Raw genomic sequence first — 13,472 nt, 5'->3', positions numbered from 1 at the left:
TTCATAATGCCAGAGTTAATGTTATATACATTATATTATATTCATTTAATAATTTAAAAGTCTTAATGGATTTTTTGTTTTTAACATTGGGAAATAGTCTCTATTTCGAGTCCACAGAAATAAGATAAGATAAGATAAGATAAGATAAGATATTCCTTTATTAGTCCCGCAGTGGGGAAATGTGCAGTGTACAGCAGCAAAGGGGATAATGCAAAAAAAAAACAAGATGCATCAGCTAACACAGTAAAAAAGAGCTAAACAAAGTGTAACAAAATATGAACCATTTAAATAGGAAGTATAAAAATAGGAGCAGTATATATATATATATATAATCAAAATTTAATATCCAGCTTGAATCTTTCTAACTCAAGTTTTACCAGGTTAACTTTATGTAATATCTTAAAAGACACTTCCTTAAGTTTGTTATTGATACAGTATTTATCACACATTTTCCAAGCTTTCTCCCACCAAATATCCTCAACTAAGGAAGACCAAACACATCTACATGAAGGGACAGAAACAGGAAGTGTGTTTCTAATATTTTTGTTATAGCACTTCTCTGTCAGTATATTAGTATCTCCAATATAAATATTTTAGACACAATCTTCTGAATTAAAAGGTTGACTGCTTCATTGTTTAGCACGTTTATTTATTTATTTTTTTTAATTATTATTTTTTTAATTATTATTTATTTTATTTTTGTATTTATTTTAAATTTTGGATTCAAGTCACGGTTACCATGGAGACCGTCAGTGCATCTGTCAAACGTGCAACTCTGAGGTCAGTGAAGATCCATCATCACCTGCAGCAGTCTGTTCAACTTCATCTACACAGAAACAAGGTAAGGACAAGATAAGCTTTGTGCAGCTGGTGTATACTTTTAGTCTTTAATGTTACACTGTACAACAAAACTGTCAAACATTTTAGCATTTAAGATAACTACAGAAATCAGCTGATTTATACGTTTGTTCTGTAAATTGTAGCTGGTCCTCTTGTGAAGTTGAAGCTAAAGTAAAGACTCTTGTGTTGTGAAACACACTGTTGTATTCAAAATAACTCTTAGCAGGACTAGTTTAGCAGGACTAGACTATATTCTCTATATAATGATTGGATTTAGCTACTGCCTTATTTATGTAGGATAACAAACTCTGTTATTAAGATGTAGGTTTAGCTGTATCCACGGTTACCATGGCTACCTCACCAGCTGGCTTTAGCTGTATGTACAGAAATGATAAATTTATATAGTGTTCTTCTTTTTATGGTAAAATAAATGTAAATTTAATATAAATTGTTCATTATTTTCACTAATATTTATCAGACGTTTGTAATTAATTGTGTAGTTAAGTGCAGTTATTTAAAAAATGCATCGGGAGGGAGGAACAATGTCTGTGTGTGTTATTATTCAAACACTTTGTCTGACTGGATTATCTTGCTTACTTGTTTAGTCGTGTTTTCTCTGTCTTACTGTCTTTATTTTATGATGACAGAGTTGACATCACTGATGGAGAAATATCTGGAAGAAGAGGAGATAACCAACAGGAGCATGAGCTCACCAGCAGAGGTAAACATAAAGAGTTGTTGTCTGTTTAGCTCAAGTAAAAGTCCCTTAGACAATGTTACATGACTGACAGAAAGACATCTGATTCTTGTATAAAAACTCAAAGGTGTAAGACATTGTGTGTACATAAAAACTTAAGACGTTAGCTACGACTCCCAAGGTGCATTTCTGCAAGAAACATCCAATCACAGAGCTTAAAATGATGTTACTGTAAACACAATCTGCAGCTTATATCTATTTATTCTTATTAAATTGTGGGGGAATTGAGCAACTATGGCATCTTTTGTTCTAAACTGTAACAATGAAGTGTTTTGAATTTGCTATGATTCACACCTCTGACTGGCCTCTGTTCCATGGCAACAGCGGCTGAGGCTCATGGGTATTGTGGTATCTAGACTGGTCCGCCATGCCAAAATTACAGACAAAACATGATTTCTCAAGTTGAAATCATTCAAACTATAATATAAACCTATATGATCGTTACATCACCAGGGAGAGTCTCCTGTTTCTATAACCGTGGTTAAATCTGTGTACAACAAACACACTTTATAACATTCACGATGACTTAACACAGCGCGTCTTTGTCCCTCTCTGATGTTTTAATATGGAAAACAACTTATTGACATGGCACCTCTAATATCCTCTTATGCTCTTTCTATCTTTCTCTGTCTACATATTTTTGCCTCATGGCAACAGATGGTCATAAATCCAGCCGAACCTTATGGCGAGGATGAGAAGAGTTTTGTGGGAGAACAAGTGGATCCACAGCCGAGTGCCGACACTGTGGAGAAACCATACTCCTGTGACTGGTCTTACTCAGAGCATCCTAAGAGTATCCACCCTGGAGAGGAGCCCTACACCTGCAACCAGTGTGGGAAGTTTTTCAGACCCTCTGGAAATGTAAAGGTTCATCGGCGGACTCATACTGGAGAGGACACCTCCACCTTTGACCAGTGTGGGAAGAGTTTCAGCAATCGTAGAAGTTTAGAGCGTCATCAGCGGACTCATACTGGAGAGAGGCCCTACACCTGTGAAGAGTGTGAGATGAGTTTCGCAGTGGCTGGAAATTTAAGGCGTCATCAGCAGATTCATACTGGAGAGAAGCCCTACACCTGTAACCTGTGTAGGGAGAGTTTCACACGCTCTGAAAATTTAAAGCGTCATCAGCAGACTCACACTGGAGAGAAGCCCTTCACCTGTGAGCAGTGCTGTAAGACTTTCACGCGACGTGAAAATTTACAGATTCATCGGAGTAGTCATGTTGGAGAACAAATACACACTTGCAAGGAGTGTGGGACGAGTTTCTCATTGGAACGCTGTGTAGAGTGTGTACCTGAACTGTCTGAATCTATTAAGTGTTAAACATGACATGTGATCTGTAAAGGTTGTCATGAAAATATTTCAATAGAATTGATACTGCATGCAACTTGAGTCGTCACCTGTTATTATTGCTTTAACTCCTCCATCAAATCAGCAAATTACACGCACGCACGCACGCACACACACACACTAGAAGTATTTAGATCTTGTAAAAGTACTAATACCACAGCAAAAGTCCTACATTCAAAATGTTACTTAAGTAAAAGTACAAAAGTATTAACAGTACCAAACGTAACAGTACTCATAGAGAATGATCTATTTCAGATACATATATATTATATTATTGTATTATAATTACGGGTGTTGATCGATTAAAATATTTAATCATGATAAATCCCATGATTGTCCAGAGTTAATCTGGATTAATTGCAAATTAATCACACATTTTATAATCAGTTCAAAATGTACCTTTAAAAGGGAGAATTGTCAAGTATTTAATACTCTTATAAACATGGTAGTGGGCAAATATGCTGCTTTATGCAAATGTATGTATATATTTATTATTAGAAATCAATCAACAACACAAGAAAATGACAAATATTGTCCAGAAACCCTCACAGGTACTGCATTTAGCATAAAAAATATGCTCATATCATAACATGGCAAACTCAAGCCCAACAGTTAACAGCTGCCAGTGTGCTGGTGTATGTGATTATCATAAAATGGGCATGTCTGTAAAGTGGAGACTCGTGCCCAAAGAACACATTATCATTCACATATCTTGAGGTCAAAGGTCAAGGGACCCCTTTGAAAATGGCCAAGACCGTTTTTCCTCGCCAAAACTTATTGCAAGTTTGGAGCGTTTTTTTTAAGATCCTTCACGACAAGCTAGTATAACAATGGTTGCCAATGGATTCCTTCGGCTTACTCGTTTCATATGTTGCCCTCTGGAGCAATTTGGGGTTAAGTATCTTGCTTAAGGACACTTCGACATGTGGACTGGAGGGACCGGGGGTCTAACCGCCGACCTCAGATTGCACCGATGGTGCTTTTGAGAGTGTGTGTGTGTGTGTCTTTGTCTGAGAGACAAAGAGAGCAGAGTTTTCTTGTTCCTTTATGGTGTTGGAGCAGATTGAGCGCAACTCAAAGTCATTCTTCTAAAAACACATTTATTTCTCCCAAAGGACAAAGGCTCATCTTTTAGCAGTATTTACATTATACAGTACATGTCCAATATCTTTACAATTCCCTAGGATCCCTAGAAAGAAAGTCAAACCGCAAAGAGGTCAAACAATAAAGAGGACAAAAAAGGCAAAAAAAATAAAATAAAAACAGACACAAAAGATGAGTTCCCTGCCACAGGCTTCACCTCAGGCTAATAACACCAGGCTAAACTTGCGTCCGAAATTCCATACTAACATGCTAGAAAACAGTGTGTGAAATTATTTAGCATGTCCGAAACCTTAGTATGAAACTAATAGTAGGTGAATTGCATACTATTTCCGGTGAAATATTACAGTATGCGATGCTGGATACTACGGCAGCATAAATATCCCACAATGCAATGCGGTAGTGATGACAACATTCATAACAGACGTTGACGGACAGCTCTGTAACGCCAATGACGCTTCATTTTAACGGAGATTTCACTTTGTTAGGTGTTATATATATATTTTAAATGAATTCAGACTTTGATTCTCACAAACCGTCGTTTTGGTCACATGAAGTTGGCTCGAGTTACCATGGTTACACGTCTCCAACCGGCAAAGAGGCTCTCAGGAAGTGACGACGTAAATTACTGCTCAATGCATCGGAAAAGATACATACTACTGTTTATTCACACAAAAGTATGTTGAACGACATGTGCATAGTATGTGATTTCGGACGAAGCCTAAGCCTGTGCTTCAGGGGAAGATGGAACAAAAATCAAATCATAAAAAATTAAATAACATAAGAGAGGTTATGCAATGGTATGGTTCAAGTTCAGACTTGTCCAAAGCCTTTGTGACCATTAACATCATTAAAGTACCATTTATGTACCAGTGGACAGCAGACCGTTAAATGATTGTAAACAGAGGAAGAAGACTTCTCTCCAGTGAACACGACCAAAGACACTGATGGTGGATGTTGAAGTGATGGACACGCTGAGGGTTAAGAGTGTCATCTCCTCACCATCTTGCTTGGTGTTGGAATGTTATCGTGGTATAGATGGACGAGCCTGTTCAGCGTCACGTCGCAGTGGTTCCCGTCTTTTTCACCAGTAACGACACTCCTCGTAGAGCAAACACACACATCCATCTCAAACAAGCACACAATTACCTGCTTACAGATTCGCTGGCCGTCTCACTCACACAACCAACCTTAAATTATGTGTGTGACTGAGTGCATTTCACACTCTCAAGAGAGTGCAAGCAAGCCCGCACACATTCATGCTCTTTCTTTCCCTTTCCAAAGCTTCAGATGGAGATGGTGCCCAAGATCCTCAGAGGTTTGTCTCATCCCATGTTGGGTCATTCATGCTCTTTAACACCCTCCTCACAACCTTTTCCAGATCCTTCCGTGCTCTCTGCTCCTCCTCCATTGACCTCTTCATTTTCTTGTTATCCTGTGAGGTAAAACAATCTTATCATTTGTGTCATTAGGCTAAATAATGTGAAACTTTTTGTGTTTCAAACTTGGTATGTGCCAAGAGTACCAGAAAGCACCCAAGAGAGATCAACACACATGTATTTAATTCCACTCTTCACCACACCAGCTAATTTGAACTAAACGTCATATAAATCACACCATCATGCTTATCCCATCCATAAACATTCACCTGTTTCAGCTCTTGAACCTCATCCCTCAGGGCGTACACCACATCCACCATGCTCCTTTAAGATGATAAAAAATTAACAGGTCAGCACATCAGTGAGAAAGGACAGGTTCATATTTTTTCAAGTCTACCTTGAAACAAACTCTCACAGAACACAGGCTGTTGATTTCTCTTACATCTGATTCACATTAAGAACGGATCACTTCCCAGCCAGTACGGGCGAGAGGAACGATTACATCAACCAAAATGTGTTTCAATGCACATACTGTATGTGCATGTGAGTATTGTTTTAAGACGCACTTGAAAAAGACATTGATCCTGTCCTTCTAGCTCTGAGCAGTAGCATAAAACAAAAGCAGCTGGTTTACCAATACATGAAAGATTTTACTAAAAGGATAAGTCTGGTGATATTCTGTATTTTTCTTGCTGAAGATGATATGAAAGAAGCAAAACCAACAATTAATTGTTCCTACTAACACATTGTCACAGCCTGACAGAGCTGTGATAGATCTCCATTTTTATTAAAACACAGCAATGAGCCACTTAGTGACCTTCATTAAAAGGTACAGTGTGTAGGATTTAGTGGCATCTAGCGGTGAGGTTGCAGATTGCAACCAACTGAATACCCCTCCCTTTCCTTTTTCTGTGTCGGAGAACCTACGGTGGCCTTCAGGTGATATAAAAACATAAAAGGCTCTCACCCTTTACCTCGCCATCAGACAGCCCTTTACGACAGGGAACTGAAGCCGTTATATCGCTGTCTTCAAAGCCAACAGACCAGACTCCATTCACAAGAACAGTTATTTTACCTCGCAGAGTTGCTGGTCTACCGCTGCCTCCAATTGTTAGTTAGTTTGTGTTATAGTGTGACTTTCGGATCTGAACTAACGTGGCGTCCACACAGCATTACATTGCTTTGCTTCCGTACGGGTTCTCCTGTCTGCTTCTCCAAACTGGGAGCATGCAGACCGCCATCTAAGTTGCTGTAAGTAATGTTATATGTAGCAACGTCATCAGGCAGAAACCTACGTCAGGTCATGTGGGAAAAAGTATATAGGTAAGTAAGTAAATAGCATTTTGATGCAAAACATACATGACCAAAATTTGAATGTTCTGATTTGAATACATAAGGAACACCACTGGGCAGCTACAGAATTATATATATATTTTTTTAAATGGAGCTGCCCTTTAAAATATGAAGTTATACATCTGTGACCCCTTTTTAAAGAGGTCACAGACAGGAGTCTTCAGTCTTCATGGGCTTTGGGCATTGTTGGTTTTGGTCTTTACAATATGTTAATACAGTGATTCACGGTGAAGCGTTAGAAAGAGATTTATGAATTATCTTACTTTTCTTCTACTGTACTTTGTCCGTTGCGACTGGGACCTTCCACCAGGACCTTCTTCTCACCGGGGATGATCACATGCAGCCCCGTTTCCTTCTGCGGTCCTGTTTCAAAACAGATGATCACTCAACATTTGTTACTTCGCTTTGTCTCACCTTGTAGTAAGACAGTACAAAACTTCTTTATTGGAACAAGTGATGGTCAGCATCGAAGAGAACCAAGCATAGACCAGGACTGGTAGCAGTAGTGTGTTAGTCATGCACAAACCAGATATCAGACAAGACCCAGAGGAAAGTGAAAGGAAATGAGACGCTGTGGAGATATCTGTCAAAAAAAAAAACATACACAAATTCATTGCTTCACATCTCAATTCTCTGTGATATGAATGAGAACCCCACCATCTTCACCCAACACACAACACATGCCAAACACCACCAGATCTGCTGCTCCTCACAAATCACCAGAATGCTCAGCGTCTACCAAATGACAGATTTATTCAAAACTCATAATACAGCATTTTTGGGACTTGAACACTCCAGCAGAGTAGAACAAATACACTGAAGGCGCTGTTTGCAGATAAGACATGGTCACATGTGTGAACTGAATACAGCATTAGAGCACACAGAGGACAACATTGGTCAAAGACAGTTGGTCTCTTTTCACCCTGCCTGTCCCACAGTTTGACTTGTTAAACCACAGAATACACCTGTCACAAAGTATAGCACATGATATAAGGACAGTGATATTCTTAGCTCAAATACTCATAGAAGGTAGAATGGATTTTTTTTTTCTTGCTCCATGACAATTAGTATTTACAGAAAGGGAGACTATGTGCTCTTATATTTCAAGTCCACTCTGACAGTATTCTGAGGTTGAATGAGTAGCTCACGTAGAAATGTTCCTGTATAATCGCAGCCTTGTTTCATTTTTTTTTTTTGTACCGTCAATGCTTTCAAAACACCAAAGGTGAGCATTTACACTACGAATGAGCATTTACTTTACAGTAACACTGAATACTCAAGTCTACCTTTAGGACTATATCATACACACTCTAGGTAGACGACAAAAAGTACAGAATTGAACAGATTCTATCCCCCACCCCCCCACTGGCCCGTTACATGATTGTGCAAAATAATTCAAACACTCCATGTTATAATTTTCAGTGTAAACTTTGATACAGAGCAATACAATTGTAAAAAAAAAAAATAATAAAAAAAAAAAATATGATTCTTCCAGGGATCATTTTGTAAACATTGACATACAGAATAAAATATAAATAATAATTAAAAAAACGCCTGTATACAAAATAATGAATACAATAAAGGAATCATTACAGAAATAGTGCTGTAACATGGTCCAATATATTCCATATGTCACCCACATTGCTTGCTGTAAGAGGAGATAGACTCTACTGTAAGTGGATGCCAACCTGTACTTTTAATACCAACACTGGAAAAATACTTCTTCATAAAAATAGTCATTAATGCAAGAGATAGCGTGGGAAAACCTCGCAAGCCAGACATGTCGGGCTCATGAGGCCGCAGCATAGGTGCAAGTTGTGTTGCGACACACAAGGGATGTTTGTTTTTCGCATTAAGCTAACCTCTTCAAATCATCAGAATCTGGTAACAGCTACACCTTAAAGGAACAGTTCAACATTTTGGGAAATAGGCTTATTCTTATAGCGTCTGTATGAGATGCAGCAGGCTTTCAAGTAACTTTAATGTACACCCATCTGCGTCAATATTAGGTGATGTAGCATAAAGAGTGACAAAGTCAGGGAGGAGGTCGGGATGGATTGGTCACAAAACACAAGACTTTCACCGGTGTTTGTGTCATGTGTGAAACCAAAAGTCAACGTCGACTTATTTTAAGTTACGCAATGACTTCAGGTTATGTAGCCTACGTAATAAATAGATATTTTAACTCAAAGCACGAACCTAACCAAGTAGTTTTGTTGCCTAAACCTAAGTGGCGCCAAGGGGTCCTGAGTGACCAAGCGTCCGTCTGTAACAACTTGAGAATGAAAACGGGGTGGTCATTCATATATACATTGTACATTTATATTTATTGATTCTCACTGCTTATCTCCATTCAAATTAGAGATGCACCGATACTGATACCGGATCGGATATCAGGCCGATACTGACTCAAATAGCTGGATCGGGTATCTGTGACAATGGGGCCGATCTATTCAATTCAGTTCTATATTTATATACTATATACATTATATATTGTAATTTGTAATTTGAATTCCTGTTTAAGTTTTGACCAATTTTGACCAGTTTTTACACTTTAATTGTTATCCCTGATAATTTTGAAGCTTTTTTCCAAGTTGCTGGTGTATGATTTATTATTTAAATAATAAAGAACAATTCAATGAAACTATCTATGTATTTATTTGTTACATTTTGTTTTACAAAGATAGGAAAGTGATGTTTAAGTCAAGCCTGATGTTGCCTTACACATAAAAGAATTATCCCAGTCACTTCCACACAGTGAGGCATACAGCTCATTAATTAAACACTGGTATCGGGACTGAAAAAGTCAGATCGGTGCATCCCTAAATTAAATAGTGACCTTTAGAGGTGCTGATAGCTGGATTTTGTTACCTAAGCTCCAGCTTCATTTCAAACAGACAGATCTGAGAGTGATATCGATCTTCTCACCCAGCTCTCAGAAAGGAGGTGAATAAGTGCTTTTCCCAAACTGTCGAACTATTCCTTTAACTAGCAGGAGACATTAAACAAAGGCATTTGATTTGTATTACAGGACTGTAGCTGTGTTAGGCTGTAGTTAACAGTTTATTCGTGTCAGGGCGGCATGCTCTGCCTGCTTTAAATTAATCTTTTTATTTTGTTAACTTGAGGTTAAAAACGAAATATAAATACAACCCTGTAGAACCACTGACAGACAGCAACATACTGGATGGAAGATCAGACTTTAAAGGATGATGCTTAGGAGACTACACAACACAGTCAATTAGTCAAATTAATGACTTAAAGGGTCAGTTTGCATATGTATATATACATATACATATACATATATATATTTACATACATATACATATATATATTTACATACATATATACATATATAGACATATATATATATATATATATATATATTTACATACATATATAGATATATATATACATATACACATACATATATATATATATATATATACACATACATATATACACACACACATATACATTTATATTTATTTATACATATACATGCACATATATATACACATATGTATACATATATGTGTATATACATGTACATATATACACATATAACTCAAGAAATGGTATCTAGTGATGCAGAAAGTTGTCCAGGTTACAGACCGAGATATCTGCATTTACAACATTACAAGGAATTTAGTTTGTGATGCTCACATAATTGAAAAAATAAACTTCAATAAAGACGTTTCGGTAAAGCTGTGAATTTCTCGGTAGGAAGTCAATTAAAACTGTTGCCAGTTAGATCTTTGGATTATCCAGAGTAATGGGGACACACTGGTGTGTAAATGTCATTTTTCAAAGCTGCGAGCACCACAAACAAAAATCTCATTCACTTCGATTGTATCGGAGTTGAGGAAGACACCTCGGTGAAAATGGACAAATAAAACATTCTGCATGGCTGGATACAACAAGAGGTAAGTGTGAAAATATGTTTTTGTTAATTTGCGTGAACTGACCCTTTAAATTCACCATTCTTAGTCCACTAGCTCTTATCCAGCTGGAGAAAGCTGGTCTGGACAGTGAAGTGTATGTGATAATCTCCTCTTTCTGTAGCAGCTACTTGAAATAATGAACCGTGTTCCACATACTAGTACATTTAGCAAGGATTTTTAGTATTTAGTAGCTTTTGGTCATGTGGTACGTTAAATCTAAACCTGCTTAGCAACATGAATAAAGATTTTTTTTAATTTATGAAAACAGCAATGATATAAAGAATTTGGATATTTCATTTGCATGCTGTTATATTATCAGGCAGCAGGGGCATGTGTGCCTGAACCTGTGCATGTGTGTGAACGGCATCTGTGCTATGTTTGAGCATACATACTCTAGAAACACATACTGGAGAGAAGTAGTACATGGTAAATAGAATACACTCGTTCCTGAATTACATCTGAATATCAGACAGGAAAAGCTCAGTCCCCATCTCTCCCACCCTCTGGTTATCCCTCCCCTATATCCCACTCCAACACCCCTCTACTCCCTGCTGAGAGTCCGCCACGTTTATGGTCAAACAACGGGAGTGGTCACATTCAAGATAAATTAACAAGAATTACCAAACACTTACTGCATAACAACTACACAAAGAGAGGAGGCACATAAAAGGGAAAGTGGCAAAGGCAACGGGGAGATGCTTAAAACATCTTAAAATAATGTAAAAATAAATAAACCAAATAAGTTAACAAAAGAATTAACAAATATATAATAGAAAATAAATAGACAAATAAAAAAAATCTAGTTTCTTTCATTACATTGAAGGTAAGAGAGGTAAGCACGCTGTACGTTACATTACAGTACAGCGTGGCAGTACTGTACGTTCTTTAGTTCTGGTGAGAGATGCAGCTCTTACGCGGCACCGAACCCATCCTGTAACTGTGGGTGGTCCAGATGGAGTCATAGTCAGAGTCCTCCGAAAGGTCAGAGGACAACTCTGGCCGTGACACGCTGCTACGGCGGCCCGGTGAGTCCATACAGGACCGGTCCACGTCGGCCAGCACGTGGTTGTGCATCAGGTCAGTGCCTTGCCAGGCTGGTCGGGGGCGGGGCCAAAGTTTGGCGGCGACGTTGCAAATGTAGAGGGAGGAAATGGTGGGCGAAAAAGAGGAGTGGCGGTGCAGAAGGAGGAGGTAGCATATGCAGCATGCAACAAATGGTAAATCATTTAAAAAAAACAATGAGAGATGCAGGATGGGAGAAAGTAAGAGTACAGTATGGAGAAAAGAAATTGATGAAAAAAAGAGTAAAAGAAGGAACTCAAACAGAGTGATGCCAAAAAGTGAGGAGTGGAGGAGAGACAGACAGAAGGAGAAGATACTGTTAGAAAGATCAGTGCAGAATACCAGTGTTAAAGAAAGGCATTGAGTAACAGAACATAGGTACAGCAGTCACAAACACAGCAAGCTTCAGGATGAACCTTCTTTTGTGCATGCACATTAGAGGCGGGTGAAAATGTATATCACGGTATTTCTTTTGGTTTTTGCGGTGACGGTATTACAAAATGAAAAGGGATATTCCACTCAAAACATGATTCTACCTCTTTTCTTTCTATTGGTAATGTAAGGGGACATATCTTAAAGGGACTGTTTGTAACTTCTTACACTTACACTCTTATAAATCATTGCAGGTCGGTGTTTCCTATGCGTGCTCGCGTGTGGCTACGCTGTTCCAACACAAACTACACAGATATAAAAAGTTATATCTAGAGAAGCCCGTCTTGCAAAACAGTGTCAACTAATCCTGCTCCAGGATCCCGACCATGGCCGGAAGACAGGGGAGACCGTAACCCTGGTCTCCAGGGCCGGAGTCGACGCTGCACTCTGCTCCTCGCTCCACCTCCTACGTGCATGCGCGCACACTACACACTACAGAAGAGTTACGTTATCGTCTCCGACCAAAACTCTGGTGTCTCCCCTGTTCCTTCTGAACACGGTCGGGAGGCTGAAGCAGGAAACACAGCATCAGCATCGATTCATGGAGAGACCTTCGTCTGGTCAGCTAAGCAAGTTAAATATAGAGTGATGTTGTGGGTTTTTTTGTGACGTGTGTCGCCTCACTGTGTTGATCAATGCTCGTTCATGTCTATGTAGAGCGAGCACAAGCGTGAGCAACAGGATGCTGACTTTCGTTGACTTAACGGCCACAGTTGTCGCTGTTAACAAGCAATTTCTGATTCTTACATAGAGTCCCTTTAAGAAAAAAAAAATACTTTTTTAAAAACAGATGTGTTTTTTGGCTACATGTGTTTTGGGAGGAGTAGTCTGGCCCATGATGCAAATGTAATGTGATTCATTGAGCGTTAATAACAGCTATGCTGTTGTTTTCAGTTGTAAGTGAACTGTAGCTGACTATTGAGCAACCTGGATCTCAGCAATATATATATTTGGAAATGTTATTTCACAAAGGCCTATTTACTGTTGTTTTATTATTTCAAAGTTTTTTTTTTACCTCTTTTCACCACAGCCAAACTGGGAATTACATTACATTTAATTGAATTTACATCCTTTTACATCTTAACCCATATGATGAAAGGGATTGAAAATATCCAGCGTAGAGTCACGCTGTTACAAAAGATACATGGACCATGAGCAGTGCGGCTCGACTGCGGGCGGCTCATCTAGAGATTCGCCGTGTGTCGCCTAATTTTTCCGAGTGATGCGGGCGGTAATGACGGTATTGCAAAATCC

The 13,472-nt window shown here is 38.6% G+C and overlaps 2 protein-coding genes across 4 annotated transcripts in view; one reads left to right on the top strand and one right to left on the bottom strand.

The window, feature by feature from the left end:
• Window positions 1-718: 718 nt before the first annotated feature.
• Window positions 719-2,984, top strand: LOC119499761 (gastrula zinc finger protein XlCGF7.1-like). Its single transcript, XM_037788914.1, has 3 exons — window positions 719-841; window positions 1,488-1,561; window positions 2,255-2,984. Exons 2-3 carry the CDS (start codon window positions 1,502-1,504, stop codon window positions 2,918-2,920), a joined length of 726 nt encoding a protein of 241 aa, XP_037644842.1. The 5' UTR covers window positions 719-841; window positions 1,488-1,501; the 3' UTR covers window positions 2,921-2,984.
• Window positions 2,985-4,672: 1,688 nt separating this feature from the next.
• Window positions 4,673-13,472, bottom strand: part of arhgef7a (Rho guanine nucleotide exchange factor (GEF) 7a) — a 34,962-nt gene continuing 26,162 nt past the window's right edge. Inside the window, exons 19-22 of one of the 3 annotated variants that reach the window (XM_037790315.1) lie at window positions 11,639-11,818; window positions 7,044-7,143; window positions 5,697-5,751; window positions 4,673-5,483 (exon numbers count right to left, since the gene is read on the bottom strand). In XM_037790315.1, the coding sequence (XP_037646243.1) occupies window positions 5,361-5,483; window positions 5,697-5,751; window positions 7,044-7,143; window positions 11,639-11,818 (458 nt within the window). In that variant the 3' untranslated portion in view covers window positions 4,673-5,360. Of the gene's footprint in view, window positions 5,484-5,696; window positions 5,752-7,043; window positions 7,144-11,638; window positions 11,819-11,857; window positions 12,103-13,472 lie in introns of those variants that run through there. The other 2 variants (XM_037790313.1, XM_037790314.1) reach the window with 2 other exon arrangements.

This window comes from Sebastes umbrosus, chromosome 13 (genome assembly GCF_015220745.1).
Source record: "Sebastes umbrosus isolate fSebUmb1 chromosome 13, fSebUmb1.pri, whole genome shotgun sequence".
NCBI lineage: Eukaryota > Metazoa > Chordata > Actinopteri > Perciformes > Sebastidae > Sebastes > Sebastes umbrosus.
Note: the sequence above shows the minus strand (reverse complement) of the source record. Positions and strands in the feature narration are given on the sequence as shown.